The sequence below is a fragment of the Camellia sinensis genome, chromosome 8, assembly GCF_055761805.1.
Source record: "Camellia sinensis isolate YWXY chromosome 8, ASM5576180v1, whole genome shotgun sequence".
NCBI lineage: Eukaryota > Viridiplantae > Streptophyta > Magnoliopsida > Ericales > Theaceae > Camellia > Camellia sinensis.
In genome coordinates, this window is record NC_138968.1 from 85,141,941 (window position 1) to 85,166,992 (window position 25,052).

The following is a 25,052-nucleotide window of genomic DNA, read 5'->3' on the forward strand; positions in this document are numbered from 1 at the left end:
AAAAATGAAATTAGATTTGGCCATAGTTGATAAGCCACAATCAATTAAACAAGACGTGGCCATAATCAACAAGCCATAATAGACAGAAAATTATTTTTTTGGTGTCAACAATGCCCCATCATTTAAGGTAAAAATGAATTTTGCCTTAAATGAAATAAAGGATAAAAAATTCGAGCCGACTAAAATGACATTTTTTAACCATTGTTGTTTTTAAAACCATATTACAAAGATTAACTTTTGATGTAATCCACGCATCCACAGTAGATGTTGGATTCCAAATAACTCAAATAATTGAATGTCATGAAAAATTCATAAATTTTGACACACTTTGAACAATGTCAAAAAATTTACATTCAACAAACGTGGATTGTTCATAATTTTTAGTCACTTTTGGCCTAAAATCGTGATTTTCATCATCTTTTACCAAAAGGGACTGTTTTTGCTTTTTTAGTCATTAATGGCTTGTCACTCTTTGCTATGTTTGGCAAAGAATCATGCCCCAAGTGTATTTTCACAATCATTTTGTAATGAATTTTTAACATCTTTTGAGAGAATAGACTGTTTTTCTATTTTAGCCGCTATTGGCCTATGAAAATTCTCCAAAATCATGTTATCTTCATGACTTGGTGTAATAACCCTTCGAGCCACACACCTTGGCTTTTCATGAATAATTGGCTCTTTAGGAATATTAGCCTCTCAAGTCACATTATTTTCATACCTTAATTTTTCCTTGGCCATTAAGCCTTCTAAATTATGCTCCCAACATTGAATTTCTTCATTAATTAAGTAAATTTGGTCTTCAATTTGATGAATTTTTTTATCAAAATAATTTAAATCTCCTTGCATCAAATAATATGGAGAAGATGAAATTATTTGAAATATTTGCCGATAAAGAGAATTAATTTCTCTTCTTGTGGCCAAATTTTCACTCTCACGCCAATAAATTTTGTCCTTACAATGCCAAATCAAATCATTTATTATGCCATTATGTTGGCAATAGGTGTTAAAATCCTTGTCAAAATATTGGCAATCTTTAGACATAAAAAATGAGACATTCCATTGATAATTTATACCCATGGGAATACTGTCACCCCATTGGCGATTTGTATACATGGGTGTATAAGACGTAGACATGTCACTTGAAGGAATGATTCCATAAGCATTAGTTTGCTTCTCATTGCCATAACTCCAAATTAGACAAGTCCCACGGAGCGTGCCAAAATATGTTAGCCAAAAAAACCTAAATTTTACACACAAAAAGAAGAAGAAGATCAACCAATTGTGATTGGTGCCTTATACTTTGACAGATTCAAGAACTTTTTGGGAGATTATCGACAGAGAGAAACAAACTAAAAATTAATATTGTATTACTAAAATTGTTGCTTGTTACGAAGACTCGAACAAGAACAAAAACAAAAATACAAAAGAACCAGAACAAAATGTTTATTGATTACAAGAACTAAAAAATCACATAATCACTAAATTTCTGTTCATTTCATTTAGCTTGGTCTTTCAAGGCTTGCATAGAAGCCTCTGTTGAGGTCGAGGGCATAGGAGGAGTCATGTGGTCAAAGTTCAAAGATCTTCGTGCTGGGGCATTCTCTGGGCCAAATATTATTCCAAATGGGGTGTTGTCTCCGTCAGTCAATGAATCTTGAAACTGGTCTGCCATGAATAAATATAAGCATTCCCACAGACAACGCCAATTGTGGTGAAATGAGTTTGAAAATACTTCTTCAATCCAGTCAGACCTTCAAGATCCTAGAGATAACACCTGAAATAGAAAAGAACGCTCCGGTCGGTAGCGCCGGAATTAGCACTCTGACGGTCAAATTAGTATCAGTGTTTGTAGGTCCCTTTTTGCTATATTTTTGTTTTTTGTATTTGATTACACATACCATTTGAACTCTTTTCATCTTTACACAACATAAAACATTTTACAAGATTAAAACCATAATGACGTGACGATACACAACATGCATACGACCCTCCATAACTTCATATTAATAAAAGGAGAGGTTAGTTTTCATTATAGGTTTAGCAATGGAACTGTACACATAGGCATTTATTTTTGCACAATGTGAATTTTCATATGTATGGATTATTGTATGTGTTGTTGTTCGTATGGTTGTAACATGGCTGTTGACTGTTGTATTGTTGTGTTTTTACAGGAGATAGATACCTTTATGATGTTGGTATGCACATATACAGTCCAACTGTAATAAATATGGTTCATGCATTGTGTTATTTGCATTTGGGGGAGTGTTTGTGTGAAAAATGGGGTGAGTTGTTTGCTTATTCTGTTTATTGTTTTGTCGGCTACCTGGGATTAATAGGTGTGATTTGGACAATGATGAAAACTTTCAAAACATGTTATTACTTTGCAAATCAATGGCGGTACAACATTTAGAGATTGTCGTTGATTTGAAAAGTGATATTAGTCAGTCGATGAGCTCTGGGTCGCTATGTGTGGGGAGTGGGGAAGAAATTGATGCACTCTAGAGATTTTGCCACCATAACGAGAAGATGTTGCTATCAACCCCTTTAGGCAAATGGTATTATGAATGTGGGACAGTGATTTGTAAGAGGTGCACAAGTATTTCGTGATGTTTTATGCAAGTATGCAATCCAATGCGGGTTCCAGTTTTGAGTATGTCAAGAACGAGACAACGAGGGTTACTGTGGTGTGTGCGATGCGCGAGGAAAAAGGTTTCTTGTGGGCTATACATTGTAGAGCACAACAAGCAAATAGATTTTTCTACATCAAGAGTTTCAGTGATGTGCATAGTTGTGGTACGGATGTCCAAATGTCGAAGAATCCAAGAGTTAGTTCTGATTTGGTGTCAAGTAATATATATATATATGAAATTGTGAGGGACAAACCGCTGACTCGCACATGTGAGGTGGTGACTATTTTGAAGCGGGATTATGGGTTGGATGTAAGTTACCACGTTGTATGGTTAGGCTTAAAGAAAGCAAATGTTGTCATTCATAGAGATCACTCATTGTCGTTTGACCAACTGCGGTGGTATATTTGGATACTATGATGCGTTACAATCCGGAGAGTTATGTCAATATTGACTACGACTCAAGTAGTCAATAGTTTTGTCTTTTTTTGTATCATTCATTGCGTGTATTTCTGGATACAATTTTCGTCGGTCTTTGTTATTCCTTGATGGAATGTTCATCAAAAGAAAATACAAAGGTCAGCTACTTGTGGCGATGGCAAAAGATGGAAACAATGGTTAGTATTTTTTTGTATCTGTGTGCGTCCATATAAATATTCACATTGAGCGGCGTAGTGTAGATATATGCCATACCATTACATAGTGTGAATATTCACAACCCCTGCTGGCTTTCTAGTGTTTTTGTGAACTACTTGTGTTAATATTCACATTGGAATATTGTGATCAGTTGTTTAATGTTGTTATGTTGTATTTGCGACTGTTGATTTAGAGACCACGGCCAATTGGTTGTGGTTCTTGCACGAACTTGGGAAGGTTGTTGATAGTAAGCGTCAGATTACTTTTATTTCTGACCGTTATCTTGGTCTGTTAGAAGCAATGCCGAAGGAGTTCCCATCAGCTCACCACGGTTATTGCTTACAACACTTGCAGAACAATTTAAGAGACCGGATGAAGGAGATTGATAATGGATTTAGGGACCACCTAGTTAGTAGTTTAGGTGACTGTGTTTACGAGCTAACTGTGGTGGTGTTCCATAAAAAGCTTGAGATATTAAAAGATGAGGGTAAGTAACAAGCACATAGTTTTTTCAAGGAGTTGGCACCTGAACACTGGGCAAATTCATGCTTCAGGTAATAGTAATTTCCTAATGTATTCCATTTGTCAAGTTTACAATGGTAGCTTGTAGGAATTTCAGTCATGTTTTGTGGCGATGTGAAATTTCATATTCAGTTTCAAAGAAATTAACTTCGGTGTTGTACAATGTTGTGATATTGTGCAGGGGCATGCGTTGTAGGGAGATGACATCCAATGCGGCGGAGTCATTTAAAAATTGGATTAAAGAAGCACGTAATCTTCCTATCACTCAGTTGGTGGACACAATTCATACTCAGTTGATGCGACAACTGTCGACGCGACGTGACCAAGCAAACAAGTGGAAGGAAACAATTTGTCCTACATTCGAAACCATGCTTCTTGATTCGTTCAACGACAGTAAGTCTTGACAAGTTAGCAAAGCCAATGAAGATGTATTTGAGGTTCATTCAATACCATCTGTTACAGTTGATATTGCAAGGCGTACGTGTTCTTGTTTCCAATGGTAGATCAACGGATTCTCATGTGACCATGCTGTTATTGCTATTCAGAAAAGCCGGTATAATCTCATTGCTTTCATGTAGAGATGTATCATGCAGCCAATTCGGGTACTTTACTCCCCATACCATCGATGGAAAAGTCGCATTTCGATCCCACGAACTTTGCCATATACCCACCAACTGTGAAAAGTCCACACGGCAGGCCGAAGAAGAATAGAATCCCATCAAGGTGTGAGAAGCTAAAACAAATAACGTGCGGTAGATGTGATAAGTTGGGAAGTCACAAACGAAAATCATGCAAAGAGCCAATATATGGTGTACAATTTTTATTTCAACATAGTGTTTTACGTAGGACTCTTTTATTGATGTTTGAAATAAAATTGCGTTGTGTTGACAAACATTGTGTTAAAATAAGATTATGTTGTGTTGGCAAACATAATAATGCGTTGGCAAACATAGTATTTAATTTGTGTTGATATTTTGTTTTCTTGTATGTTTTTGGAATAAGGGTGTAAACAAAGGGGGACATCGTTTTTCTTTTTTTTTTAGTAGCAAGCAAATATTTGTTGGTGTAATGTGAACATTTACACATGTGCAGAAGATTCACATTATGTGAATACTAGCATCTGGGTTAAGCTTTTCACATTATTGCGGTGAATGTTGGCATATGAATATAATCTAGGATGTGAACTTTCACATGCATACAGTTTGACATTATGTGAGCATTCACAACTGTTGAGAATAAGAACGGATGTGAATACTCACATTTGGGTTAAACTTCACATTATTGTTATGAATGTTGACATGAATATAATCTGGGATGTGAACTTTCACATGCATACAGTTTGACATGATGTGAACATTCACAACTGCTGTAAATAATAACAGATGTGAATATTCACACATGTCTGTCCTTCGTAATGATGTCATGTTGGCAATGTGAACATTCCTGCACATAATATGTGCATTATAGAACAATGTGATTTAAACAATCGCATAAATTAACAGAACAACACCAAATATAGATCAAAATGCAGAAGTGGCATATCAGAACGTTAATATATGTCATATCACTGATTTACAATCAAATTTTGTTTGTCAAAATGTCAAATCAATTGATATTAACATTTACATCGAGCGTTGGTTTATAGGTAGACACCCCCCACCTATAAATTTTCATGGCACATTTTTCTGTTATTCAAAAAACTGTGTACTAATAAGTCTTATACGTCACACCATTCGAAACGAGTGAGGCTGCTAACAATTTCTTCATGGTATATGTGTGCCCACATGATGTAACATACTACGAGCCCGCAATCCATCTTGTAAATCAAGTACTTGACATTTATGTTTTGCATAATGGTTGTGGAGGATTTGTATAAAATGTTGTGCGGCTTACAAGGTGTCAACCTGCTGAGGACAAACATCAACTGGTATGATTGTTGTGACGGATCTCGGCCTGCACACTTAGTCCATAGTGGTGATGCCTCACCAATAACGCACACAACATTCGCGATGTAGTCCCTTTGTGTAAGAAATTTCACGTTAGGCACCAACGAACATATGTGTTCGTACATGCATGTTGGAACTTAACATATCACAACAATTCATATTTGTGTATAGTCACTTACAACTTGGTGTGCTTGGTCGACATGCGGGTCATGTATGTCAAGCCTTGGTCACAATGAGTTATAATGCAACCACAGATTATCTTTGGCGTCGTACACAACGATCATCCAGTGGAAATCATGGTGTAATGAGAATAGTAGGTATCTCTCCTTGGTAGTCTTTCATACGTGCATCAATATGTTTTCTTCTTTTGCGAGGAGGGTACTCTCGCATCACTTTTTGCACACATTGGACATTCAATCATGTAACGGTCACATTAATGGACTGTGAAAATTCACATTCACATTATAAAACATAAAAATAGAATGTTAGAGTAAACACATACTCGTGAAGATGAATGAGGCTTCCTTTAAAGTTGGGTTGACCACCTCTTGTCGTTCATGTAGTAATTCGGCATATGCATCTATCACATGCACAAACATAGAGTCGTATTATATTATTTGTGGTGAATGAACAGTGTGTGTGTGTGTGTGTGTGTGTGTGTGAACAGTGAATAATGTTGGTACTGGCATACGTTATTCCGTATCGATTCCTCCTTGATAAGCAAACTGTGCATTTTTTAGTAAATAAATGTGAATATTAACATTGCACATAAGTAAACTAAACCAAATCAATAAGTACAGTTGTGAATATTCACATTTATGAAAAGTGAATGTTCAAATTAGGTGTTCGTACAGTCACTCATCGCCTCTACTCTTCTGTAAAGTATGGACCTTTTTTTTGTCATGCTTGGACATCATGCTCCAGACCTTGAACTTGTTGATCAATGCCAATAATTTTTTTTGGATGCTTCGCCGGTGGATGTTTATCAACATCTTGAACTATGTGTACTGTATGGAGCAGGTTTGAACCTCGATTATGCTCTTTTTTTTGGCCAGATAGATCTGGGTACTGGAAGTCAAGCAAGCGATATTATTTTCGATATTTCTCCTTGATATGCTTCACCCTAGAAGATGGGCTGAGATTGCGTTGCATTGGGACGGGGGGTTGCTTGCTGAAGCTATCATTATGCTTTTGCGCCTCGGCCTGTGTGACAATGCGAACAGACTGATCATCGAAAAGGTCCTAAAGAACTATTTTCTCGCATTCTAAGTCGACAACCAGCTGCATTAAGCGCACAATTTCTGCATCCTTCTGCTCCATGCACTTTTTTATTTCAGTGTTCATGTTGAGTGGGCTTTGATTGGTTGAATAGTTTATCTTCAAGATCAGCTATCACTCTTGCCCTTAACTCCCATGAGAATTCAACGTATTTGTATTTTGCTTCCCACTGCCTTATGATGCCCCAAGCCTTTCAATTTTCTTTGACAAGCATATCGATGATGTCAGGTTGACAATGACAAGGACATCAACATTCCCTTTAGCATCATCGACATCATCGATATGCTTGTCAAAGAAAATCGAAAGGCTTGGGCATCATAAGGCAATGGGAAGCAAATTACAAGCACCTTGAATTTTCATAGGAGTTAAGGACAAAAGTGATTGTTGATCTTGAAGATAAATTGTTCAATCAATCAAACCCACCCAACACGAACATTGAAATAAAAGAAGTGCATGGAGCAGAAGGATGCAGAAATTGTGCGCTTAACACAGCTAGTCATCGACTTAGAATGCGAGAAAACAGTTCTTCAAGACCTTTTCGATGATCAATTTATCCACGTTGTCACACAGGCCAAGGTGCAGAAGCATCATGACAGCCTCAGCAAGCAACCCCCCGCCCCAATACAACACAATCTTAGCCCACCTTCTAAAGTGAAGCGTATCAAGGAGAAAGATCAAAATTAGCACCGCTTGCTGGACTTCCAATACCCAGACCTACCTGGCCAAAATAAAAAAAAAAAAAAAAAAGCATAATCGAGATCCAAACCAACCCCATACAGTCATATAGTTCAAGATATGGATAAATATCCACCGGCAAAGCACCCAAAAAAATTATTGACATTGACCAACAAGTTCAAGGTCTGGAGCATGATGTCCAAACACAACAAGGAAAAGGTCCAGACTTTACAAAAGAGTGGAGGCGATGAGTAAGTAAATGTACAAACACCTAATGTGAATATTCACCTTTTATAACTGTGAATATTCATAACTGTACTTATTGATTTGGTTTAGTTTACTTATGTCCAATGTTAATATTCACATTGGTTTACTAAAAAATGTGCAGGTTGCTTGTGTAGAAAGGAGACTCGAAGTCTAGATACGTGTATTTTGATGACATCGTGTAACTTATCAAGGAGGAATCGATACACAACAATGTATGCCAGTACCAACATTATTCACTGTTCACACACAGACAACCACACACACACACACACACACACTATTTGCCCACCACAAATAATATAATACGACTTTATGTTTGTGCAGGTGATAGATGCATATGCCGAACTACTACATGAACAACAAGAGGTGGTCAACCCAACTTCCGAGGAAGCCTTCATCTTCACGAGCATGTGTTTGGTAACATCTCTATCGTTCTATTTTTTTGTATTTTTTTTTAAATGTGAATGTGAATCTTCACAGTCCATTAATGTGATCGTTACATGATTCAATGTCCAATGTGTGCAAAAAGTGATACGAGAGTACCCTCTTCGCAAAACAAGTAAACATATTAATGCACATATGAAAGACTACCAAGGAGAGAGATACCTATTATTCCATTGCACCATAACTTCCACTAGACGATCGTTGTGTACAACGCTAAAGACAATCTGTGCATGCATTATAACTCATTGCGACCAAGGCCCAGCATACACGACCTGCATGTTGACCAAGCACACCAAGTTGTAAGTGACTCTTACTGTACACAAATATGAATTGTTGTGATGTGTTAAATTTCAACATGAATGTATGCACACATATGTTTGTTAGTGCCTAACGTGAAATTCCTTACACAGAGGGACTACATCGAGAACGTTGTGTACGTTATTGGCAAGGCATCACCACTATGGACTAAGTTCGCAGGCCAAGATTCGTCATAACAAATCATACCAGTTGATGTATGTTCTCAATAGGCCGACACCTCATAAGCCTCACTTCATTTTGTACAAATCCTCCACAACCGTTATGCAAACATAAATGTCATGTGCTAATCATAACCATTTTACATTTATAGGATGGATTGCGGGCCCGCAGTCTGTTACTTCATGCGGACACACAAATACCATGAAGAAATTGTTGGTAGCCTCACTCGTTCTGAATGGTGTGGCGTACAACACTTATTAGTACATAGTTTTTTGAATCACAGAAAAACAGAGCGCCATGAAAACATATAGGTGGGGGGTGTCCACCTACAAACTAACCAACGCTCGATGTGAATGTTAATATCAATTGATTTAACATTTTGACAAACAAAATTTGATTGTAAATCAACGATATGACATCTATTAACATTCCGATATGCCACTTGTGCATTTTGATCTACATTTGGTGTTGTTCTGTTAATTTATGCAATTGTTTGAACCACATTGTTCTATAATACACATATTATGTGCAGGAATGTTCACATTGTCTACACGACATCATTACGAATGACAGACACAAGTGTGAATATTCACATATGTTTTTATTCACAACAGTTGTGAATGTTCACATCATGTCAAACTGTATGCATGTGAAAGTTCACATTCCAGATTATATTCATGTCAACATTCACAGCAATAATGTAAAAAGTTCAACCCAAATGCGAGTATTCACATCTGTTCTTATTCACAACAGTTGTAAATGTTCACATCATGTCAAACTATATGCATGTGAAAGTTCACATCCCAAATTATATTCATGTCAATATTCACAGCAATAATGTGAGAAGTTCTACCTAAATGCAAGTATTCACATAATGTGAATCTTCTGCACAAGTGCGAATGTTCACATTATGTAGTAATCATTAAAACACCAGCAAATGTCAGTTTCCCACCCAAAAAAAAAAAAAAACAATGTCCCCTTTTGTTTACACCCTCATTCCGAAAACATACAAGAAAACAAAATATAGACAACACAAATCAAATACTATGTTTGCCAATGCATTATTAGGTTTGCCAACACAACGCAATCTTATTTCAAACGTCAATAAAAGAATCTCACGTAAAACGCAATGTTAAAACGAAAATTATACACCCTATATCGGCTCTTTGCATGATTTCCGATTGTGACTTCCCAACTTATCACATCTCCCGCACCTTATTTGTTTCAGCTTCTCACCCCTTGATAGTATTCTATTCTTCTTCAACCTGCCGAGTGGTCTTTTCATAGTTGGTGGATATATGGTAAAGTCTGTGGGATCGAAAAGGCGGCTTTTCCATCGACGATATGGAAAATATGGTAACCGAATAGGCTACACGATACGTCTCTACATGAAAGTAATGTTCCACACAATCATTGAGATTGTATCGACTCTTCTGAATAACAATAATAGCATAGTCACATGAGAATCCGTTGATCTGCCATTGGAAACAAGAACACGTACGCCTTCCAATTCCAACTATAACAGATGGTATTGAATGAACCTCAAATACATCTTCACTGGCTTTGCTAACTTGCCAAGACCTGCTGTCGCTGAATGTATCAAGAAGCATGGTTTCAAATGTAGGACAAATTGTTTCCTTCCACTTGTTTGCTTGGTCATGCCACGCCGACAGTTGTCGCATCAATTGAGTACGAATTGTGTCCACCAATCGAGTGATAGGAAGATTACGTGCTTTTTTAATCCAATTATTAAATGACTCCACCACATTAGATGTCATCTCCCCATAACGCATGCCCCTGTACAATATCACAACGTTGTACAACACTGAAGTTAATTTCTTCGAAACTGAATATGAAATTTCACATCGTAACAAAACATGACTGAAATTCCTACAGGTCACCATTCTAAACTTGACAAATGGAATACATCAAGAAACTACTATTACCTGAAGTATGAATTTACCCAATGCTCAGGTGCCAACTCTTTGAAAAAACTATGTGCTCGTTGCTTATCCTCCTCTTTTAATTTCTCAAGCTTTTCATGGAACCCCACCATAGTTAGCTCGTAAGCACAGTCACCCAAACTACTAACCAGGTAGTCCCTAAATCCATTATCAATTCCCTTCATCCGGTCTCTTAAATTGTTCTTCAAGTGTTGTAAGTAATAACCGTGGTGAACTGATGGGAACACCTTCGGCATCGCTTCTAATAGACTAAGATTACGATCGGAAATAAAAGTAATCTGACGCTTACCATCAATAACCTTCCCAAGTTCGTGTAAGAACCACTTAATCAACAATCGCAAATGCAACAGGGAATAGACCTACGACATAACAACATTAAACAACTGATCACAATACTCCAATGTGAATATTAACACAAGTAGTTTACAAAAACACTAGAAAGCCAACAAGGGTCGTGAATATTCACACTGTGTATGGTAAGGAAGATATCCACACTACACCGCTCAATGTGAATATTTACATAGACACAGTTACAAAAAAAAAAAAAAAAAATACTAATCATTGTTCCTATCTTTTGGCGTTGTCGCAAGTAACTGACCTTTGTACTTTCTTTTGAGAAATGTTCCATCAAGGAATAACAAAGGCCGACAAAAATTGTACCCAGAAATACACGCAACGAATGATACAAAAAACGACAAAACTGTTGACTACTTGCGTCGTAGACAATATTGACATAACTCCCCGAATTATAAAGCATCACAATATCGAAATACCACCGTAGCTAGTCAAACGACAATGAGTGATCTCCATGAATGACAGCCTTTACTTTCTCCACGCCCAACCATACCACATGGTAACTTACATCCAGCCCATAATCCCGCTTCAAAATAGTCACCACCACCTCACACGGGCGAGTCAACGGCTTGTCCTTCACAATTTTAGATATAGTACTCGACACCAAATCGAACTAACTCTCAAATTCTTCGACGTCCGGACATCCATACCATAACTATGCACATCACTAAATCTCTTGACGTAGAAAAATCCATTTGCTCGTTGTGCTCTACAATGTATAACCCACAAGCAACCTCTTTCCTCCCGCATTACACACACCGCAGTAACCCACGTTGCCTCGGTCTTGACATACTCAAACTGGAACCGGCATTGGATTGCATACTTATATAAAATATCACGAAATTCTTGTGCACCTCCTACAAACATCTGTCCCACATTTGTAATATCATTTGCTCGAGGGGCTGACAACAACAACTTCTCCTTATGGTGGCAAAATCTCTAGAGTGCATCAATTTTTTCCCCACTCCACACACACAGCAACTTAAAGCTACACGACTGACCAATATCACTTTTCAAATCAACGACAACCTCTATAAGTTGTAACCCCATTGATTTGGCAAGCAATAACATGTTCTGAAATTCTTCGTCATTGTCCAAATCACACATATTAATCCTAGGTAGCCGACAGAACAATGAAACAGAACAAGCAGACAACTCACCTCATTTTTCACACAAGCACTCCAACAAGCTTGCAACCATATGTGCACACCAACATCATAAAGGTATCTATCTCTTGTAAAAACACAATAATATAATAGTCAACAACTATGTTACAACCATACAAACAACAACACATACAATAATTCATACTATATGAAAATTCATATTGTGCAAAAGTAAATACCTATGTGTACGTGTACAGTTCCACTGCTAAACCCATAATGAAAACTATCACCACCATCCTTACACAACATAAAACATTTTACAAAATCAAAATCACACCGCCAGAATGAGGTAACAGTACACAACATGCAAACAACTCTCCATAACTTCATATTAATAAGATGTGAACATTCACATTGTTTTAGATACTCTGAATTACCTCACCCACACAGATCCTCATTATGCAAACATCAAAAACTCATCAAACAAACACTTGCATTACCACATAACATAAAACAAACATACAAAATATATGCGTATATGTATATTTTACACTGCTAAAACCAAACTCAAAATATCACAACACTCATTACAACCAAGATGTGAACATCTACATTGTTCACATAATTTGAATAAACCACCCCCCCTCCCCCCACCACAAAGCCACGTAAAATGCATATAATTCAACAAATAGAGTATCCGATCCATACAAATCAAAAAGCAAGAAATAAAATCCATCACATAAATCAAAACATAAACTGAACATACATTCATAATCAAAATGATACTAACCTTAATTATGCAATCCTATACCTCGAAAACAACTGATTTCACCTAGTTATACTCCAAACAATGTCACAATCGAACACCATTCGAGTCGTCGTCTTCACTCCCAAATTACTGAACCCTACCATAACAATAACAATGAAACCCTAGCACATCGAAGCCTTCAAACGGGCAAGCAAAATTGAAATGTATCCAATTGAATTAGAATCATGATCAAAATCGTGAATACAGCAAACTACCAAAACAGAATGAACAAAAAATAAATAAAATTAAACGTCTATATCTGTATCAACACTATATATAAGGGCATAATAGTCCATTGAAAAATATAAAATTAGGAAAAAGGACCTCATGGAATAAAATAAATACATACATGAAACTAATCAGGCTATAATAATTCTTTGTAGACCTAATGGATTACAACTCCTCTAAAATGAATTTATCAATAAAAATCCCTTCAAAAATAATTACACATTTATAAAGATGCAAGTAAAAGAGTAATGATACATAGCTCTAATTTTGAAACTCTAATTGAGCTCTAATGATGTGGCAAGAAATTAAAAAAAAAAGGTCAAAACACCACATCAATGGGTGGATTTCACCCCCTAGAGCTCTTTTAGAGCTCTCAAACATTTTTACCAGTAAAAACTGTAAGATAAAACATAAATCTTGAAGATAAAACACAAATCTTCCTTCATAAAAATATAATTATTGTCCCTTAAACACAATTTTTTTTTTTTCTTCAATTCTTTATGAAGACCACTATTTGTTTCACACCAAATCTCTTACAGAAAGACCAATAAGCAAGCAGGCCCTTTGGTAAAAAAAGAAAAAACACTCTTTAATGTTATTAACTAGTGTAATAAATTTAAGTACATAGAAGTCAAACAAGAACAAAATATAAATATTTCATAAGAAGTACAACCCACATGAAGTGAGACGGACATGTAAGACTTATCCCTTATGAAACATTTGTAGTCGCATTCTATGTTTAATTTTTTAGCAATGCTACGTACCTCGAATTTGATCTTGCCTCAAATGGCTCGAATTTTGTTTTGTCGATCGTCCAGCCGGTTGTCTGGTAAAAAGGCTAACAGCCGCAGTCGATAAGATGACCACCACGGTAGACAAGTGCATCACCCGGTCGTCCAACCGGTTGACCGGTGAACACAAATTCAAGCCATTCGAGGCACTAAAGATTTCCCTTAATTTTTTGTGTTCCTAATATTATTGTAACCAGTGTCAAGCCAGTGGTAAAGTCTTGGGAAAAAGAAAGGCTTTGTGGGGAGGTGGGACCATGAATTTTGTGTTGGATTGAACTCTTAAGAAGTTCAAGGTTTAGGGAGGCTCTAAGTGCATCCTAACACACAGACACTATCCTAAGGGCTCTCAAAGTAAGATTGGCGTTGAATTCTTTCATGCCCATGTCCACAACCATGAAGAGCGAAAGAGGGAACCATGTATCAAAGACACCTTGAGTGATTCCAGCCTTTTTCGAACTCCTCAGTGACGGGCTCTTCTACTCCACTAATTAATTGTTTGTGTTGTTGCTTTTTTTATTTTGGTTTCTATACAGGAGTTTGATGCTTTTCAGGTGGCAGTTCTGGAGGTCCTTCATTTATGGTTTGCTTAGGACTTGGTTCCTTGTCTTTTTGTTTGGTTGTCATAACCCTCTGTTTCTTTTTAGAGTTTGCTAACTGTTTGTATGTTGGAACCTTTGTTTCTTATTGCCTTATCAATGCAGTTTATCATTCCTCAAAAAGGTTGTGTCTTTGGCTAGCTAAATAACATTTGATAAATAGGATTAGAAATGAGTCGAGTCGAGTCGAGTTTTAATATATTTGAACTTATTTATTATTAAAATTTAATGAGTTCGAACTCGAATTTAATAAAAATTTTAATAAAACAAGCTCGAGTCGAGTTGGCTTAGTCTTGACTCAAGCTCAAGCCTGTTCACGAGCCTTAACAAGCCAAAAAAATTATAAATTTATACTTGTGTATACGACTAAAGTAATTATATATACAATATATATAAATATACTACAAAAAATCAATATCTTGTCAAAATAATAATATCTACCACAACTATTATATAAATGTATTATCTATAGTTAGCTATCATTTACATTTACACACAAATAAATTTAGTTACTATTTACATTATTTAAATATATAAATAACATATTTATCCTAGTTTTTTTTACATATTTTTATATTATTCAATACATAAATAATATATTTATTATATTATTTAAATAAATATTAAATAAATCGAGTTAGCGAGCCGAATTTTAGTATTTTTAGACTTATTAGAATTTTAACGAGTTTAAATTTGAATTTATTAAAAATTTAACGACCCAAGTTAAAGTAAATTTTTACAAATCAAAATTCAAACTTATTCACGAACAACTCTGCCCCTTTCCAGCTCTAATTTAAGCAATACAAATACCCCTACCAACCACTAGCAAGAAATAATATTTAACTTTTCAGTTTCAAATTTATCCTCCAAGTCCCTCTGCTAATTAAAACTGCCTAGTTTGAACAATATGATTTTTTTTAATAACAAATATATATATATATATATATTTGGATAAATTACACTTTGCCCCCTTTATGGTTGGCCACTTTCCCACTTTGACCCTTTATCCACTTTGACCCTTTATATTTCAAATTTTTCCCACTTTACTCCTAAAATTAATTTATGTTCAAAATTAGAAAAGAAAAAAAAAATTTATATTAATTGTCACATAATGTAAGAAATATATTATTATATTGAAGTTTAAGCTCATATCAAAAGTATGAATCATATATAATAAAATATTTTATACCATGTAACTATCAATGTGTTATTTTCTGTCTATTTTTTAACAAAAATTAACTTTAGGATTAAAATGAGAAACTTAAAACATGAAAGACTAAAGTGGAAAAGAGCAAACTTTAAGAGCCAAAGTAAAAAGGTGAACAAGTATAAAGGGAGCAAGGTTTAATTTAGGGGATTTTTTTGATTTGGGTCCTTGATATTAAGATTTTATAGCATAAAAGACATCTAATATTTTCATAATGTCTAAGGTCCCTCAACATCGATCCAAAAAAAATTCAATCTACAGAAATTCTCAATTTCTCTAAACTTCCCAAAGAATCTCTCCAAAGAAATTTTGAGAATTTTCTCTGAATACATACATATACATAAATGTGTGTGGTTTGTTGTGGGTGATACTCACAAATACAAGGAGGGCACGGAAAGGAGTTCCACAACGAGTCCAGAGAAGGACATCGCAGCCGGTGTTCTAGGAAGCTTGGTGGAGGAGAGGAACGTTCTTGGAGAGAAAGGCTTTGATTTGATGGATGACAAGACTCGATTGTACGCAAGATCTGAATCCAGAAAGAAAATCTCAACCCCCACACGCCAGCGTACGCCGTCGAGACTAACTTCTTCGTCATGGCTTCACTTCCCACTAACCTCCACAAACACACCGTTGGACTTCTCTCTCTCTCTCTCTCTCTCTTTCTCTATCTGTGTATGGTTTGTGTGTGTGTGTGTGAAAGTGAGTGAATGGTTTTGAGCTGAAGTGTGTGTGTGTGTGGTTTTGAGCTAAAGTGTGTGTATGTGTGGATTAGATGAGGGGGAAGTGAGAGAGAAACGAGGTTTGATTTGAGAGAGTCAAATCACTCTGTAATATATGAATGTAGGGTTGAGAAACCTTAGACATTATAAAATAATATTGTGAATCTCTTCCATTACTAAAAATGGAAGAAGGACATTAGACTAATTTACCCTTCATTTTATTTTCTATTTTTTTAATTTTTTTCCCCCCTCAACAAATCCATTCACATATCCACGATCCATAGACATGGTATTATAATTGATAGAGGTGATGTATTATGATTTTGTATTGGATGATTGAGGAATATAAAAAAGACATAATGAACGATAATTTGTAAAATATCTAATAATTTTCCTTATAACTCTCATGCAAATTGACATAAAATAATTTTTTAAAAAAAAATAAGTAAAAAGCAATGGTATATGTTCACTCGCACATTGGTTAGTAAGAGCATATGTAACGGTAAAATCAAAATAACTTTGCCAAAAGCAATTTTTTGGTTTGCTGTAGTACAAAATACAAAAAAATAAATAAATAAATAAATAAAGGTCATTTTTTTTATTGTATCACTCCAATGGTGGCTTGTTATTTTGACACAACCAAATGCCAAATTTAACCGACTTTTAAATTGTCCAACAACTTGTTTTCTCCCACATTTTCAAACTCTTCAACTACCATTCCCCAACCAACTTTTGTCAACAATCTTGGGCCATGTTTGGTTTATTTTTCTGAAACTACTTTCAGAATTTTTTTTTTTTTTAAAAAAAAATCAAAACTAGTTTGACAAAAATAAAAATTATTTGAGATAGTGTCAACACTCATAAGAGACAATGCCGACACGATGTAATGAAAAGAGTGATTCTAACTGAAACATTGTCAACACTAGTGACGACACTAGAGAGTAATTCTAATTGAGACTGTTAATACTAGCAGTGCCATAGGATTATTTCGGTAAAATTTTTGTGGTACTTCGTTTGATTTATACGTTTGTTGGATTCTTTGTCGTTCATTGTTTATTGTTTGATTGTTTGATAATTTGATTGATTCCACCAATGGTTTATTACTTATTTGATTTGATTCTTTTAAGTTCCATTCAATAAAACTGTTTATTTATTTATTTGATAAATATTTATTGTTCATTGCTAATAAGGAGAAATTTTTATTATTGTTGAGGTTTTGGGATTTCAAAAATTTTAGAAAGTTTAGGAATATGGTACAACAGATAGCTTTGCCAAACTTTAAGCCAAATTTGGCTCTTGGTTTGGCTTTGTCATTTTTTGGCATGGCATTTCTCCCACCATTGGAGGCATAATTTTGTGAACTCAAGATATTTTTTGGCTTTGGCAAGGCACTTGGCATAACCATTGGAATCGCTCTAAGCACATTGTGACTGCCAAAAAGAAGACCATGAAATTTAAGCACAAAAAAAAAAAAAAAAAAAAAAAAAAAAAGAGTAATTTAGATATTATTATGTAAAGAATATTATCCTGTTAATTTTTACTTCAGTCCAAACTATAGAGACGTGATTATATATAAATACTCCTAAAGTAACCACTATAATATAAAGTTAAAAATAAAGTGCATAATTCACACCCTAAAAAGAATTTATTCAAATGGATCTGTGACCATTCCAAAAATTTCCTGTTGGCCACCCTTTTTGCACATTTTATATGGGCTGCTGGCTTTCTCCCCTGTTGGCATGGCACTTCATAGATTTGTTCATTCCATGAGTCGTAAAACAAGCTTCCAATATTATCCTAACTTTCATATCTTTTTTATTTTTCTCAATAGCATGTAAATTTTTGTTCTACACGTAGCCCACTCCCAATAACCTAATCAAACAAATATCATTGAAAATTCTCAATGGAGAGAGGCCATTAGCAACTATCCTATCTTGAACACCATATGATTGTGTTACCAATGTTAATGGTTTTAATAAGCCCCTTCTTTCATGTTTTATACCCCCAATGTATTGATGAAACACATTAGACTAGATGGTATCTAAAATTTAAAACCTAAATTTGAACACAGTAGAGCATTATTGATGCACAAATATATATATATATATATATATATATATATATCATCTGGAGATAGTGTTCTATTACTAGGCAGGGACAACTCAATCCATCTGGGAAGTTTCACATATGAATGCACTAAATATAAACCTTCCTAATCAACCACATAATAACTTACATTACCCTCACAAGCAAATTGAATTTAATATACAAAAAATAACAAAACAAAACTTACTAGTATGTGTCAACCAAAGTTGTAGGCACGCTTGGCGGAGTCTAGAGTGTTGGAGAGGAGCATAGCAATTGTCATAGGTCCCACTCCTCCAGGCACAGGGGTGATTGCCGATGCCACCATTACTGCTTCTTCATAACAAACATCTCCCAAAAGACGATAACCTTGCTCGAAACTGGGATCCTGCCCATCAATAGTTTAAACAAAGAAAAAATAAATAAAGGCCTTACAAATGCTTTTTTAACACATTGATGAATGCATATTCTGCCGAGTGGTTCTTACTGGTACAATAGAATGCCTTTTGACATTTAATTCTAGTTGTCTAAGCAGTATTATCTATTTTTACAAAACCTGCGGCTAACCTAATGCACACAAGAATGAACCTACTGGTACCTCGATAGGATAGGTTCCGACGTCAATAACAACTGCACCAGGCTTAAGCCAATTGCCACGGACTAGATTGGGTACTCCTGCTGCTGTGACCACGATGTCAGCTTCGGAGGTGATGTGTTCTGGGTTCTTTGTGAATGCATGCACAGTGCTCACCGTCGCATGGTGCCTCTGCCCAACATTTCAACAATGCTACTTAATCTAATAACAAAAAAATGAGCTACCGCTGAACATTTCCAAAGAAAGAAGAAGAGGAAACATGGTGTCACCTGCAAGAGCAAAGATGCAGGCAATCCTACAATGTTACTCCTCCCAATCACCACAGCATTCTTACCCATGATTTCCACATCAGACCTTACCAATAACTCAATGCAACCTTTTGGAGTGCAGGGAATAAACAATGGCTCCCTTCCGCTCATGGCTAGATTCCCCATGTGTACTGGATGAAAGCCATCCACATCTTTTTCCAGGTTCAACACATTGAGAATCTTCTCCTCGTCCAAATGCTGTTCCAAACATTTAGTTACTCATCCACACAATGCCAACAACTTTCTTACATCAATCAAAACGTCAACAAAAACATTATTACACAAGAGATATATCCATTATAACTTGGGAGTCCTGGATTCCATCTAAATTTGTGAATCAACCTTGTTGCACACTTGATTCAACCGTTGAGTAAGGGTATGATATATGTGGTCAACATGTTTAGTTGGACACAAACCAGCAAGTATGTATAAATAGTCAAGTTTATTATATAACTATGCATAAAACTTGAATTTCCATGTTTTGTATTAGTTTGTAAACACCATTTAGTCCTAAAATTTAGAAAAATGAAATCTACCCATGTCTTTGTGTCTTTGGACATGAGAACTAAATGAATATGTTGATTAGATACATACCTACAATCTACCCCGCACCCAAACCCATGTAACGTAGTGCCATATATCACAATATACCACAAAAGATGCCTTAAGTGTCCTTGAACAAAAGAAATAGATCATTCTGACATTTAGACACATACCCACATCCAACACCTGTACCCAAGTCCATGAAATATAGTGTGATATATCACAATAGACCACAAAATGGCTGTTTTCGAGTGAATCTTCCATAACATATTAAGTCAGGCCATTATACTGGTCCTATAAATTTGCTTTCATCCCCTCATATGATTATAAAATTCTACTAAATAGTCCAGCAAAATTGGGTTTCAGACCATATAACACATCTAGATGGTGCAAGAAGTCCATGCAAATAACAACTGGCAGCTATTCATAGGGCAGAATTTCCACTCACTTGGATCTAGTTGAGGGTAGATCCCAACATTCTAGTATACAGAAAAATTAGGAAGAGGAAGCAGAAATTTAGCTAGAGCCTATGTTACATGGACTCGGGTACGGGTGTCGGGTGTGGGTATGTATCTAGAGGTTGGACTCATCAAATCATAAATTTAAGGATACGCGGACTCGGCAAAAAAATGTCATATTTTTATATTTTTAATCTAATATGTGAGATAAAATGGTATTATATTTAACTTATAGTGTCAAAATGACATTTATAGCAATTATATAACAATATATACATATAATAATAGTGTTATATACAATTATATAAGAAGTATCCGTTGAAAAGTATCCGACACATATCCCATACCCTTGTCCGAGTGTCGGGTGTCCGACACGGGTATTTAATTTAATTTGAAGAGTCCATGTAACATAGGCTAGAGCCACCAAGACCGCTATGCAATTTGATGACAATTGATACGAACAAAAGAAAAACCCCAGGCCATAATATGCCCACATTGCAAAATGTCTAGGCTACAATTTGAGAGAGAGAGAGAGAGAGAGAGAGAACTTTGACTATAAGTTTAGGGTAACCACATAGAATGTACAAACTTTAACTAGAAAGACAATAGAATGAGTAGATGTCATGATTATGAGGAGAGTTAGTATAGCTTGCGTACAAGAAACTATAGTAGACGGGTGAGAAAATTAGGGAAATAGAGGATACCGGTTTTAAACTATATTATAGTGGCAAGAATAGACACAAGATTGGGGTAAGAATAATAGTTGCCAAGAGTCTTATAGAAAAAGTAGTTGCGGTAAGTAGGAAAGGTAATAGAATTATGTTAGTTAAACTAATTATTAGAGGGAATATAGTGAAAGTTAGGCCTAGTTTGGGAAGACTAAATAAGTGCACTTTTTAACTTTTTATGAAATATGGGTTGGGATTGGGTTGGGTTTGAAGTGATGTGTTAGAGGGGCGATGTGACTTAAATAAGATGATGTGACTTAAATAGGATAGTGACTTTTTGACTTTTTGTCTTTTTTCAATCATGCCAAACTTGGCCTTATTAGTGCATACGCCCCCCAAGTAGGATTAGATGATCAGACTAAGAGAGATTTTTTGGAACAAATGGATGAGGTATTACAGGAGATACCCATAGCAGAAAACCTAGTTATAGGTAGAGACTTCAACGGCCATGTAGGAATAGATAAACTAGGTCATGAGAGGGTGCATGGTGGGTATAATTTTGGTGATAGAAATGAGGCTGCAGAGAGTATTTTAGATTTTGCGTTGGCTTCTAACCTGGTGGTGGCCAATACTATTTATAAAAAGAGAAGAGCATTTGATAACCTTTAAGAGTGGATCAAACAGGAGTCAAATAGATTACTTTCTAGTAAGAAAATTGGACCATTTAAAATGCAGAGGCAGTAAGGTGATTCCTGAAGAGAGCCTGACGTCTCAACATAGGATTTTAGTACTAGTTTATGCTTTAAAGGGCAACACCAAGCTAGAAAGGATAGTTGGCGTCATAGGACGAGATATTGGGACGTAAAAGGAAATAAATTAGAAATATTTAATAATAGAATGGATAAAGAAGGTACTTTGGACTTGGAAGATGATGCTAACACTATGTGGAACTCGATGGCCAATTGTATGAGAAGAATCTCAAGGGAAGTTCTTGGAGAATCGAAACGAAAGAGACCCAACTCTAAGGAAACTTAGTGGTGGAGGGAGGTGGTGTAATAAAGACGAAAAGAGAGTGCTTTGAAAAGTGACAGATACAGATTGGCTAATAAGGAGGTCAAAAAAGTAGTGAGAGAGGCTCAGTTGAAAGCCTATGATGACCTATACACTAGACTAGATAGTAACTAGAGAGATAAGAGAATATACAAACTTTCTAAGATAAGAGAAAAAAATAAGAGATTTTAATCAAGTTAAGTGCATCAATAATGAGGATTCTAAGATACCGGTGAAGGATGAAGAGATTAAAAAAAGGTAAAAGAACAATTTTGAGAAATAGTTAAGTGAGGAACATGGAGGGAGGTCAAAAGAGGAGGAAGTAGCTAATAATAAGGAAAACTAAGGCCACAAGTTCTATCGCAGGATTAGGAACTTTGAAGTAGAGATTGCACTTAAGAAAATGAATCGAATAAGGCTTTAGGACCCGATTGAAGCTTGAAAATGTTTGGGTAAGAAGGGGTTTGCTTGGTTGAATAGGTTATTTAGTAAGATTTTGTAGACTAGGAAAATGCCAGAAGAGTAGAAGAAGAGTATTTTAGTGCCAATCTATAAGAATAAAGGAGATGTACAGAATTGCAATATCTATAGAGGAATCAAGCTAATGTGTCATATAATGAAAGTGTGAGAGAGAGTGATGGAACGTCGATTACGAGATATAACAGAGGTGTCGGAAAATCAATTTGGATTTATGCCTGATAAGTCAACAATGAAAGCAACCTATCTGTTGAGGAGAATAATAGAAAAGTATAAAGAAAAAAAAAAAGGAGACATTTATATGGTTTTTATAGATCTTGAGAAAGCATACGATAGAGTGCCTCAAGATATAATTTGGTGGGTGTTAGAGAAGAAATGGATGACAAAAGATTACATTGTTTTGATTAGAGATATGTATGAAGGTGTGGTGACTACTATCAGATCGTTTGCTGGAGAGACAAATGAATTTCCAATTACTATAGGGTTACACGAAGGATCAACATTAAGTACTTATCTTTTTACTTTAGTTATGGATGAGTTGATGAGAAATATTTAGGATGATGTGCCATGGTTTATGTGTTTTGCAGATGATATAGTGTTAAAGAATGAGACTAGATAAGGAGTGAACACTAAATTAGAGACTTAGAGAGAACTAATTGAATCTAAGGATTCAGGTAAACAGAACTAACACAGAGTACATGGAGTATAATTTTAGTAGCAATAACAATGGAAGTAGAGGAGAAGTAAAGATTGAGAACCAAGAATTACTTGAGAGTGAACATTTTCGTTATTTAAGATCGATTATCACAACGGCTAGGGAGATTGGAGCGAATGTAGTCTGTAGAATTAAGACGAGGTGGCTTAAGTGAAGAAGTGTATCTGGGATACTATGCGATAAACGAGTACCCACTAGACTGAAAGGAAATTTCTATAAAATAGCTATTAGATCAGCGACGTTATATAGGACGGAATGTTGGGCAATTAAGAAACAACATATAGATAACATAAGTGTTGTTAAGATAAGGATGCTAAGGTAAATGTGTGGCAAGACTAAAATAAACAGAGTTAGGAAGGAGTATCTTCAAGAATGGGTAGTAGTGCCGATAGAAAATAAGTTGAGAAAGAATAAATTGAGATGATTTGGTCATATACAACGGAGACCAACAGAGGCAGTAGTGAAGAGATGCAATGCAGTGACGGTAGATGGAAGTGTTAGAGGAAGAGACAGACCTAAATTGAAGTGGACTAGTGTAATAAATAGAGATATGAATCTCCTTAATTTGACTAACACAATGGCCTTTGATAGAGTTGAGTGGAGAAGAAGGATTCATGTAACCGATCCCATTTGATAGGACTTAAGGATTTGTTCGGTTTGGTTTGGTTTGTAAAGTACAATTCTACTTTTTGTAGATTTTATCAAATTAACGCATCCACTGAAAAAGTAAATGGACTATTGGCTCTTAAACTAATATCCATATTTCCCAAAGAATGATTTATCACTATTAGTGAACTTCTGTGTAATATAAGGGTCGTGGTAATGATAGCCCTAAGGGATGTTAAAAGGATTTTTTATTGATAAACCCCATTTAAAGATGTTCTAACCCAATAAGTCCATCAAGGAAAATTATAACCTAGTTAATTCTTGTAGGTTTAAAGAAAAGAAAAAGTTAGGGAATGAGGTAGACTTCATTCTCTTTTATATTGATAATACTGAGTAATTACAGGAGTGCCATAGGCATACTATAAGGAAACACAATCACACAATCACGTTTTTCCTATTTAAACTTAATTCCTATTCTAACACTCCCCCTCAAGCTGGCGCGAAAATATCTCATTCCCAGCTTGTTAAAAATGCCATGAAATGGTTTGCTCCCTAGCCTCTTGGTGAGAATATCGGTCAGTTGGTCTCCAGTCTTCACAAATGGAATATATATGATACAACTAGTGAGTTTTTCCTTGATGAAGTGCCTAGCAATTTCCACATGCTTAGTTCTATCATGTTGAACTGGATTATGAGCTATGTTAATTGTGGCCTTGTTGTCACAGTATAGTCGCATGGAGTCATTCTGATGGATTCCTAAGTCTTCCAACAATAGTTCAATCCATAGTAATTCACATACACCCTGAGTCATAGCCCTGAATTCTGCCTCAACACTAGATCTAGCAACCACATTTTGTTTCTTACTTCGCCATGTGACTAAATTGCCACCAACAAATGTGCAA

General features: G+C 35.6%; 2 protein-coding genes across 10 annotated transcripts in view; both read right to left on the reverse strand.

Annotated features, from left to right (window-relative positions):
* Positions 1-1,337: 1,337 nt before the first annotated feature.
* LOC114292544 (bifunctional protein FolD 1, mitochondrial-like) overlaps positions 1,338-25,052 on the reverse strand; it is a 45,098-nt gene continuing 21,383 nt past the window's right edge. For 2 of the 9 annotated variants that reach the window (XR_003639747.2, XR_014337899.1), the window contains 5 exons: positions 19,595-19,831; positions 19,329-19,496; positions 18,939-19,118; positions 13,087-13,201; positions 1,338-1,774 (listed from right to left, as the gene is read on the reverse strand). Coding sequence is in view for 5 of the 9 variants with exons in the window: in XM_028236525.2 (XP_028092326.1) it covers positions 18,948-19,118; positions 19,329-19,496; positions 19,595-19,831 (576 nt within the window). In the remaining 4 variants the exon portion in view is untranslated. Of the gene's footprint in view, positions 1,775-8,388; positions 8,668-10,908; positions 11,196-12,775; positions 13,202-17,765; positions 18,076-18,726; positions 19,119-19,328; positions 19,497-19,594; positions 19,832-25,052 lie in introns of those variants that run through there. The other 7 variants (XR_003639749.2, XR_014337898.1, XM_028236525.2 and 4 more) reach the window with 7 other exon arrangements.
* Positions 9,893-11,072, reverse strand: LOC114292530 (uncharacterized). Its single transcript, XM_028236514.2, has 2 exons — positions 10,819-11,072; positions 9,893-10,669 (listed from the first exon to the last, which is right to left on the reverse strand). The coding sequence occupies exons 1-2, from the start codon at positions 11,070-11,072 to the stop codon at positions 10,123-10,125; spliced, it is 801 nt and encodes a 266-aa protein (XP_028092315.2). The 3' UTR covers positions 9,893-10,122.